Source organism: Punica granatum, chromosome 8 (genome assembly GCF_007655135.1).
Source record: "Punica granatum isolate Tunisia-2019 chromosome 8, ASM765513v2, whole genome shotgun sequence".
Taxonomy (NCBI): domain Eukaryota; kingdom Viridiplantae; phylum Streptophyta; class Magnoliopsida; order Myrtales; family Lythraceae; genus Punica; species Punica granatum.
This window is the reverse complement of record NC_045134.1, coordinates 10,049,767-10,060,778: the sequence shown is the minus strand read 5'-3', so window position 1 is coordinate 10,060,778 and position 11,012 is coordinate 10,049,767. Positions and strand designations below refer to the sequence as shown.

Sequence of the window (11,012 nt, the reverse complement as noted above, 5' to 3'; positions counted from 1 at the left end):
GAGCGCACCAAGCACATTGAAATAGATTGCCACTTTGTTCGGCAACATTTGCGCTCTGGAGCTGTCGCCACATCCCATGTGTCTACACGCTTTCAACTAGCAGACATCTTTACTAAGGCACTTGGGCGTGATCAGTTCCATTTTCTTCTCAGCAAGTTGGGGATTCGGAATCCTCATTCTCCAACTTGAGGGGGAGTATTATGAAATGATTTATTCCTCACTATAATTTGTATACATATCCTAGTTTTCCATATTTAGGTGTCACTAGTTTAGCCATATTTTATACTTTCCATTTATTGATTGGACTTGGCTGTATACATATACATCGAATTAATGAAAACATACCAATTTCTTCTGCTTGAATTCGCTCTTCACACCACCTGCCTCACCCAGCCATCCCCTTCGGCGTGCCCAAACAACCCCACGTTTCGTTTGGACCTGCAATGACACCTTCCCCCGGTGAACCAACTCCCACCTTCTTGCCCTTTGATGTCATCTCGCCAACGCTGCCTCCTCCGCTCGTCCGAGCCGTTGCATTGAAGTTCCAAACGGCTGTTACTTTCGTCCCGCTCTCTGAAGAACATAACCCTTCTAATCAGGCCCTCTCGGCACTCTCATTTCGTGCCTTTTCCCTCTGCTTCTTTCTTATAAAAACTAATTTACACTTCCACCATGGAGTGTCCATTCCCGAACATCCTCTCCTACGAAATTGTTGCTGGCTCTTTTGATGCCCTTTCTAGCGCAGCGAAAGTGCCCGTAGAAAAGGCTGTGCAAATTTCTTTGCTGTCTGCGTTGCTTTTTTTATCTCAGTTCACCGTTGCTAGGTAGGCCTTACTATCTCAATGACACCATTTGCTTTATTTTCCTGATGTGCTGCTCTCGATTTTGCAATTTTAATATTTAATTGCCTATAGCCCATTCTTTGAAGTGGGGCATGGAGCATGTGCCGACAATGATCTGCCATTTCATGTAATGTTTGATCATTTCTTCTTTGTGGGATGAGAATGTTCACCTTTAAGATCATATGGTTTTTGATTGACTGTTAGTTGTTTTAAGATGTCTTTGCTGCGCCCTTTGCTTGTAGTACTGCATGTACATTGTCGACACAGTTTATCAACGTCTATACAATACGTAACACGACTAAACATAGCTTTGCAAATGCCTCTATTGGCCCTACTAATGCAGTTCTTCATGCCCGTTTTCTCCTGATATAACAATTTAAGCAAGCTCAAGGTAGACGATGACTTTATAAGTTGAGAGAGGGTGGGAGAGAGGGAGGGAGGGAGAGATAATAGACAGAGAGATTACATCACTGAAATCTTTGGTATGTCGGGTTCAATTGGACAGTTTCATTTGGCTTTTTTTTTTTTTTGGAACTTTTTCCTTTTGGATTAATTGGATCATCAAACTGCATGATCCTTTTTTTTTTTCTTTTCGCCAGGAGAAGTAGCTTCCAGTTATCGCTTTACACTGTCAGATTGCTGCATAGTGCACTTTAGTCTACAAACTCAGAGAGGGAGAGAGCAAGAGAGATGACATCGTTGAGAGGTTTGGATTGTTGGGTTCAAAAGGACATTTTGAATCCATTGTTCAAACTTCAAAATATAAGTTTCTTGGACCATCATGCTGCAGACTGTTTTTCTTCAGTGGGCGGAATTATAGCTTCAGATAAGTAGAGATCCCATTTAACTTCGGCTTCTCTCCCATAAAAAAGCTGTGTTCTAGGACAAGTGGCTTCATGGTTGCTCTAACAGCAGATGTTAGCCTGTTTAATATGATGGAATGGACAGAAATGCGCTTTTATCGCAGTTTATTTTTTCCTTTTGGTCTGCTTCCTTTCTATTTGTCGCTTCATTGCTTCAAATTTCATGTGCTTGAGCTGCATGTTATGATTGTTTGCAATTCAAGTTTTCGGGACTATCCAAAAGGTTTGCCCTGTTCCAGGTTCCGCTTAATTTGTAACCCATGGGTAAAGGTGAGCAATCCATTCCCAGTGTGGTTCCATCGGAAAGCATTTCTGCCAGGAATACTAATGTTTCTCTAATTATGATCCCAATTCGATGTTGTCTTTCGTCGTTGACTTTTTAATGTTTCTCTATATATGGTGTCCTATTTGCATTTCTTTCGGCTACAAGTTGATGTTAATGTGTTCTCCACTGCCTGTTGCCAGTTGGCCATTAATGTTATTCTGTCTTAACTTGCTGTCATTCATGGAAACATTTCCCAAATCTTGAGCTCATAAAGAAGGGATATCGCACTCCTGGAGTGGAACAATAAGTCGTTTCCCATTAAACTTTTAATATGTCCTACAACAGAGAATGTTTTCTGTGCATATAAGAGCAAACTACCTTGCTTAGCCATTTCTGAATTCAGTGTCTTGCGAATGCTATACTGTGATTTTTGCCTTTTATTTTTTATTTTTTAAATTATATGCTTTCCTTGCAGTTTGTTTATACAACGTTGCTCCTTTCTTGAGTTTGTTTAATAGGAATGATATGCTTTTTTGGCTGTACATATAATACTATAGCCTACTGATTCCGACTCTTTCTATCTCAGGCTATTACACCATCATCTTTACGAGTATTCTCTTATATACTGCCCTATGTGCTTTTATGCATCTTTTACCTAGATCTTCAAATCTTTTACCTTGATAAGTCCTAAACTGTAACAATCTCTTTTTTGTTTTCTTTGTTTGGAAACATTAACAGGAGAAGGGGCTGACACCACTTTGTACTCGAATGCCCCTATCGTTTCTTTTTTTAATTATTATTATTTATAGCTTTATATAATATATATATATATAATATATATAATATACATATAGATATAGATCATGGTGCTTATTACTTAGTTTTATCCTTATAAGAAGTGTGCTTATTTATCTGATTAAAACGTAATTATTCTAAATTGTTGTGAATTTCTTTTTATTATGTTTGTAGACTTACATTTAAAACTTGCCCTTGATATACAGGTCCTGTACTACATCTTGCCACATTGCCAACCATTCATGTCTTAGAACCAGTACCAAATTGTAGTCACTGTGGAGCCAAAAAATTCCAGCTCGAGCCTCCTTCCTTTTGCTGCAATAACGGTAAGGTCATTCTAGCATCCAATCCAGCCCCTTCGGAACTATATGATCTGTTTGCCTCCGATTCTGAGGAGTTGCAAGAGTTTAGGAGGCATATCCGGGCCTCCAATGCATCTTCTCTTTCACTTACGTAGTATCAGTAAATTCTGTATACTTTGTACGTATGTGAGGATATTTCTGTTTTTATAAATATATATTATGAATTCTTTTAAATCCGGTGATCATTATATGAATTATATTATAATAAGAAAAGTTAATTGACTCTAAAAGCGAACATTTTTTAGTTTTATTTATTAATTATAATTATAGTAAATGTACATAATTATATAAAATGAATAAATATTTTTTTTTGGCTAACGTAAATATTCAAATAAACTAACAAACATACAAGTTTTTATAGATCTAAACAAGTATACGATCACTTGTCTACCAATAATTATTTAAAATAATTACCAAAATAAATTTTCATATATATATATATACACGTATATGTTTATATATTCCAAAACACATATATTTATTTTATTATTTATTTATTTATTTGGTAAATATTTTGTTAATGTGAATTAATTGTATATACTTACAATTAGATAACTATTTTATACACTTGTATTCAAGTTTATATATCTGTATAGATTACAAGAAATAATGGAAGGAAAATATATCAAAAATAGTCTCACTACTTAATTCATACAAAACAAAAATTAAAATATTTATTATTAGAACATATGCATCCAAAAGGAAAACGAAGCCACGCCTCTTTCTTATCGAGAAATAGGTGTCAAGTATCATAATGGATGCAGCAACATTCGTCCTTCTATGTGGTGCGAAATTTTAATTCCATTCCCTCGCAAAACTTCAGACCCACTATCAACAATGTTCCAAATCATAGCTAGGGACCACACCACTCAATAATTATCATAATTCCCTCGCAGCAGATTGTATATATATTACGGCACATACAATTATCTATTAGAAATAATAATCAACTAATTGACCTGTAGATGTGTTTGCGCATCCATTAGTATTGCCTCAACTTGTTATTATTCTATAATTTGCGGACACGATTATACAAAACAATGTGGTAAAATGTCGACATATCTCGACTCATTCACACCTAGCTAGGGAAAAGCATGTATATAACCATGCACAAGGTGATAACCAACTTTGAGAAAGTACTGTAATTTCTGAGAAAAAATGGAGAGAGATTCTTCACTGTCAGAAAAAAAGATTCCGGATTAGTTGGACCCAATTGAACTCCCTAATATCAAGGTTCACACAAGATTCTTCACCACTGAAAATGTCCCTTTTGGCCAAATGCGTGTGCTTTAGATGGAGAAACGGAGGGGGCAAAATAGGAAACTCGTCCACTTTGATGGTTAGATGGAGGCCGTGTAAGATTCCGCTATGCCACGGAGGGGCAGCTATTGTTTACATCAACAGATTTAACCGCGCAAGTAGTGTTTTGGTAAATGTAATAACGCAATAAAATTTTGTGATTTTACAGATCAAAAAATAAAAAATTAGTAGATTTGAAACAAAGTTGAAATTTTGGTCCAGATCTACTCATTCCCTACAATAGCATTTTATTCATGTGCTCGGCTTCTACCTTCTCGCTTTCCTGTGTAATTGCCACGCACAAGTCGCCTGGCCATTGCATTCGCAATCATCAATCGACCTCCACTGGCTGTTATCGTACTGACCGCACTCCACTGCCCGACCTGTATAGCAAGTTGCCCTGAGTTCCTCACTTTTTGCTCTCGTTATGCCATTCCACCCAAACCTGGCCGCGGCATGGTCAGATTGCCGGATCGAAATTACTGAAGCAACAACAGAAAGTGATCCTTTTTTTTTTTTCTTTTTCTTTTTCTTCCCCTTTGGGTAAGCACCTAATAGGCTTTTCAATCTTCATATTTGCAAGAAATATTATACAGGCTTTTCAATCTTCATATCTGTAGGAAAAATAGTCACAATATTACGGAGTGCGGTAGTTGATCAATTATCAGTAAAAAAAAGTTGGCCATTATGCACGAAAATGTCTGTCCCTAAATAGGCCAAATCCATCCCAAAATCAATCATCCAAAAATTTTAGGACGGAATTAACATGGATCAGTTCAAGCGGTTAGACACTTATTTTCCTTAGATAAGGTCTTGAGTTCGAATCTTGTGAATGAAGAAAATTTACATTGGAAGAGTTTTACTCCTTAGTTGGCAGACCCAGCTTGATTGAATTAGTCGGAGCCCAATTAGACTTCCGAATACCACGGTTCACACCGAAAAGAATTTTATGGACGGAATATACCATCCCCAACAGGGACGGAATTTGGGAAGAAATATTCTCGGACGTAAATATTCCATCCTCAACTTAGGGATAGCTTATTCCTTTTCTGTAATTCAATTGTCAAAAAAAAAATCGTAAATATCACAAATAATTTATGAGAGATGATATAGCTAGGACTATTTCTTACTTATATATATATATATATATATAATATACATATGTGTTTATAGTATATGATTTTCATACATGTATAGCTTGATGCGGAGAGAATATATGTCGGCTTAAATTTGCTGAATATTTAGGCCATCAATTCATATTATTCAGTTTGAAGAAGCGCAGAACGAATATAACACTTCTAAATGAGATTACAAAAGTAAACCTCTAACTCAAAGGTGACAAAAATGACGTTCAACAGAGATATAAAGAACATTCAGACAAAGCAAAAGATCGAGAAGTGGCGAAGCTGTGAAATCAGATTACTACATTTCTCCAATTCCAAAACCCCAAAAACCAAAAAAAGATAACGTACACGCATACGCACACGCACACACAAACACTTATATTAGCCCAAGGAGAACAAATATCCACAAATTTGATCGGCTGCAGGGCTCCTGAATCACGACATCTTTTGATAAGCCAGCTAAATCATATCTTGTGAATTGGGTGCATAGGGATCTTATACACTCAGATGCTAATAATTTCACGGTTAATTAGAATGTGCTAACATATATGTTACGGTAAGTGTATATATAGCTACTAGTGGAACATTATACATAAACTGTTTTGTACATATGTTTATGTGTGCGTGTATATATATGTATGTAGATGCTATAGATAGCTACTATTAGGGCTAATATTATGCTAAAGGTTTCCAGGCTTTGCAAGGGCATTTAGGAATTTTAAAATGTGGAGAAACAAAATATGAGCTCTTAGTTTTATATATGTACGTAATAGAATAGATAATAGATATCCATATATGTAGATGCTATTAGTAGCTACTATTAGGGCTAATATTATGCTAAAAGTTTCCAGGCTTTGCCCCCTCCCATGTTGAACTTCTTCAGCCTCCCAAAGAACATGACAACTATGAGAATAAACTTTCCTTCGTTGCTCCATTTCCCTACAAATCCGACATAGGCATCCTTGCATGAACCATCTGGGTTTATTTGCCTTTTGCAACTATACCCAGTTGTAAATCCGACGTTCCCATAGGCACTGCGAATGAGTACATGCGATAACAGTTAATGATAATAATTACGCAACATAACATCCGCACATGACATGTTAAATTATGCATCATATATATGGGTCATGACAGTTTCACTACCTTATGACTTCAATGGTGATGTTCAACACATTAAAGTTGAGAGGATCAGTCTTGAGCTTTTCTCTCTCGGTGATACATATGAGAATGATGAAGATGATCAAGTATGATAGCTGTGAGAGGTTCAGACATTCCATTAGGCTCCACCTTCCTTTTCTTCCTGAGTTGGCCTGATCTTTTCCATCGCCTTCCTTTATGGGCAAAAAGGACGTATATGGTGCTAGATACCTGTTAAAATCACACGTAAAATCATTAAAAAATGAAGGTTTTTCGAATTTTAATATTCTTAGAAAAACCAGTACGTATTAATCCTCTTCCAAGTCATAATTGATTCTAACAGAGTAACTCGTTCTTGTGCAGTGGACAATTATTAGGTAATGAAATTGTAAGAGATAAAGTTTGAATAATGTGTAGTGCAAGGGAGGACCGACTACTGGGTGACAGGTGGCAAAGTTAGCAAACAATGGATGCTTTATGCTGCCAAAGGATCGTATTCAAAAGTGTTTTTTTCTTCCCTTTATTTTAAGGAAAGTGAGAGTTTAGTAAAATGAAATAAAAATTTTGATAATTGAAAATGAAGTATGAAAAGTTCTATCATGAGTATAAATTTATAAGCTCTTAATTAGTAAGTGAAGGGATGCGTCAATATACTATATTATTTTTTATTAAAAGATTCCTCCTTAATGAAGTGATTAAGGAGCGATATAAGATCGAAATATACTGGGAGATCATTGCACGATTGTCACAAAACGCGTGGAATTCGTGTCTCCACTACTTCCACGAGGGAATCAAAGATAGGCCATCACTTGGCTTAGGGGATGCACGCGATTATTCCTGCACCCTGCCCCAAAGTGGATTTGGAATTAAACGGCGAGTGTGAAAAACCACATTATCGACCACCAAGCTGAACCGCTTGAGGTTGCGTGGCTTATTTTACGTGGCAATACTTTTGGTGGAAGAATAACGAGGGGCACTTGGATATGTTTATCAGTCTGCTAAGAAGGGAATATAAATAAGAGCCTGAGCAAATTGCCAGATGCATCAAGATCAGGAATTTGTGCTTGCCGAGAAAAAATTCACGAGGATTCTCTAAAACCCGAAAACAGAGACGGTGAAAAAAAAAACAACAAAACAAAAGTTGATCTCTTTGCAACCGCTCAACTTACGGAGAGGAAGAGGTATGTCAATCGGTTTTAAGTGTAATTCCTACTCAACTATTCAAGTTGTTTTGCAAAAACGCGGCAATTGAGACACACGGAGAGAGCACTTACATCATTATGACGAAGAGTACCAGGATTGCTGGAGATATGGTGGAGATGTCAAATACAGATTCTCCGGTGTGCCTCGAGTTTACTGTCTGAAACAGAGCACCCACAAGCTTCTGATACGGACTCATGCCCTCCATTACATCGGATCTCCACTCCATCGAACAGAAAAGCACTAACTGGACCACGATAAACACCAGAACAGTCAGACCCAGGAACCAGGAATGCATGCTCGGTAGCAAATGCGTGTATCCAATCTCCCTCCAGTTCCTCAAAATGTACGTGAACTCTTCCCTCCTCGTCGCCTTCTCAAGTGCTTGAAGAATCAACCTCAAGCAGGTCGGGTATAGGGTGTTCCCGAAGAGGATGTGGGGTATGAGGAGGAGGAGGATGCCCGAGTTGTTCTTGAACACCATCATGTTCTCGTTTGTCGGGACAAATCCGCAGTTGGCAAAGGTGGACACGATTGTGAAAACTGAGAACGTTTGGATCGATATGCCCTTGTTTCTTAGAACTTCTCGGGCACTGGGGACGGTGCTTATGTACGCCGTTACCAGAGATGAACCGAGGACGTGAGCGACTAGGAGGAAGATCAACACCACGAGCCCCAAGCACCTGACCGAGTTATACTTCAAATGCGCATCACATGGGAAGTCGGTGACGACAACCGGCCCCTTTTCAGGATCAGCCACGGTTTTGTCATTATACTCTGTTGGCACTGACTGCAGCTCAAGAGAGCGTACAGAAGTAGGTTTGTCGTTAACAACAGGGCATGAAAAACTTTTCCAGTCAGATTTTGCGCATTGCGTGACCCTATCATCTCGTGCTGAGTCTAATGATTTGCTTTCGATAGTTTTACTTCCACTGCGGAGGTTGGACCTCGTGAGATAAAGCCCAATCATGGAGATGAAGACCTCTCCACCACCGAACATCAAGATGGTCATGACAATGAGCTGGAAGTTGGAGAAAACCTCCATCTCAACTGTGGACATGCTGGAGACAGTGGCAGCAGACACAGAGGTGAAGAAGACATCCAAGTCCTTGAGAGGCAGTGACACTGAGGAGGCTGCCCTTGGCTTTGAGAATTTCAAGGCCAAAAATCCCAAGAAGGACAGACTTAAGAAGTAACCTAGTTGAACACAAAAGGAGTTGACTCTTCTGACCAGGACTTGAAACGTTGAGGACATATACTTATGGAAAGATTGGTTACAAAGGTGTTGTAGTTTCTTCCCGAAACAGGCAAACTTCCTCATTTTTGTGGTCTTTCTTTTTGGGTGGAGAGCAGAGATAATGGGAAGCTCTATGGTTTTGCTTGGAGAAGGTTTTGGTGGGAATTTATAGAGAAGCTAGCACCTCCGAAATTTAATTAACTAGAGGGAAGGATGCAGTATTTTGATATGGGGGTGAGTTTTTAGGGGAGCCAATAAGAAAGTCAATCTTCAAAATTAGGGGGAAGCATAGTTATCATTAGGATCTTTGTTGGATCAATTTGTAAGGATCGAAAGCGATCTAACTGACAATAACCTCGACTAAACAATTGAAAGGAGATAAGGAAAGAAAAGCTTGCACACTCGTATACGTGGTTCGGGCTAGAAGTGTGCCGATTGTATATTCACTATCAAAGAAGACTTTGCTAGTTCTTCTTTTACTATGAACGACGAAGTTGTGGAGTACAACATGTTTCCCAATCCCGATCTCTCTTTCACTCTCACCCCATATGTAATCTTATACAAGAAGAAAAGAACCCGGATATAAATCCCATATAGGAAAGAAATCAAGTGAGTAAGAAAATAAAAAACTAGCCAAATATGTTTTGATTATATTAGATATCGTCCAGGAAATTTGTTGCTTTCTACCGTCAATTGCACGACTTCAAGCCTTAGGGTTGTGAATTCACGCCACACTCAATAGCTATCTTTATAAAAAAATCCATGTAAAATATATAATTTTTTTTATAACGTCAAAATTTTAGGGGGTAATTGCTCCTCTCAACCTCCTCGAGCCATCCCTGCTTAAGTGCAACTCCTACCGAATTAATTTTTACTGTTCAATATGTGTTGTGTCGATACGCATATCTAGTTCTTATATATAAATTAATAAAGTATACTTGGACTGATTCTGATAGTATAATTAATTACCCAAGGGGTCGAGATTATCGTAGTTTGCGTAACTTTCGCTTGATGAAAGGTTTCATCATGCACAATGGGTGTTTTTTTTTTAATCATTGTTTTTGGTGAAAATAATCTCATATATTCTAACCTTTTCAAATTTTCTTAGATCTATTCCGTACTCATAAAATTATCTAAAAAGCCTAACGTTTCTATTTTGCTTGCCATCTATCCTACTGTTACTTTTTCCGTCTAGAATAAATGAAAATGCTGGCTCGACTCCGTTAAGCCATAAGCGTACGTGGAAAAAAAATGGGCCATCCTCGTCCTTGTCCAGCCCTGCCCATCTCTCCCGTTCTCTTCTCTCCTGTTCTCTTCTCTTCCATTTCCCACTGTGCCAAAAGCACAGAATTTCCATCAAGAGGCTTTTCTGGGTTTTCAACTCTTTCAAGATTAAAACGCAAAGAGAAATTTATCAAAAGCTGGAAATTTTCCCCTACCAAAAGATAAATTGCAAACAAACAGTTGAGAAGCAAATTGCGAGCTTCTTTTTCCTTAAGGATGTCAAAATCAGTCAAAATCGGCTCCTACCCCATTTCGCCTTACCAAACCCAAGGAGCCTTCGAATACAGGCCTTCCAAAGACCGAAAAAAAGAAAAGAAAAGAAAGAAAGATGGAATTCGATCAAGAGGGGATTTGAGAGGGTATCCCTCAACTCCAACAAACGGGGAAAAAAACACAATCCAAAGACTTCCTTCAATAATCGTAATCGTCAACGCCACGTTCAATTTCCAAGATTTGTTTTCAATTGGAGAGAATTCGGAAATTTAATTTATGTGTTTATGGAGAGAGAGAGAAATTGGGAAAGTTTGACAGTGGGAAATGGAAGAGAAGAGAACGGGAGAGATGGACAGGAGTGGACAAGGACAAGGATGACCTACTGTTT

At 38.1% G+C, this 11,012-nt stretch overlaps 1 protein-coding gene across 1 annotated transcript; it reads right to left on the bottom strand.

Annotated features, from left to right (window-relative positions):
- Positions 1-5,762: 5,762 nt before the first annotated feature.
- LOC116187036 (sodium transporter HKT1) lies at positions 5,763-9,349 on the bottom strand. The gene is made up of 3 exons (XM_031515615.1): positions 7,965-9,349; positions 6,697-6,921; positions 5,763-6,584 (listed from the first exon to the last, which is right to left on the bottom strand). The coding sequence occupies exons 1-3, from the start codon at positions 9,209-9,211 to the stop codon at positions 6,383-6,385; spliced, it is 1,674 nt and encodes a 557-aa protein (XP_031371475.1). The 5' UTR covers positions 9,212-9,349; the 3' UTR covers positions 5,763-6,382.
- Between the last annotated feature and the right edge of the window lie 1,663 nt (positions 9,350-11,012).

What these genes read in the sequence shown, in the direction of transcription:
- LOC116187036 (XM_031515615.1), bottom strand. Translation starts at nt 9,211, where the DNA reads ATGAGGAAGTTTGCCTGTTTCGGGAAGAAACTACAACACCTTTGTAAC. An exon ending in GTACTCTTCGTCATAATGAT is followed by an intron (nt 6,922 to 7,964) that starts GTAAGTGCTCTC and finishes TGATTTTAACAG; the next exon opens with GTATCTAGCACCATATACGT. An exon ending in ATCACCATTGAAGTCATAAG is followed by an intron (nt 6,585 to 6,696) that starts GTAGTGAAACTG and finishes ACTCATTCGCAG; the next exon opens with TGCCTATGGGAACGTCGGAT.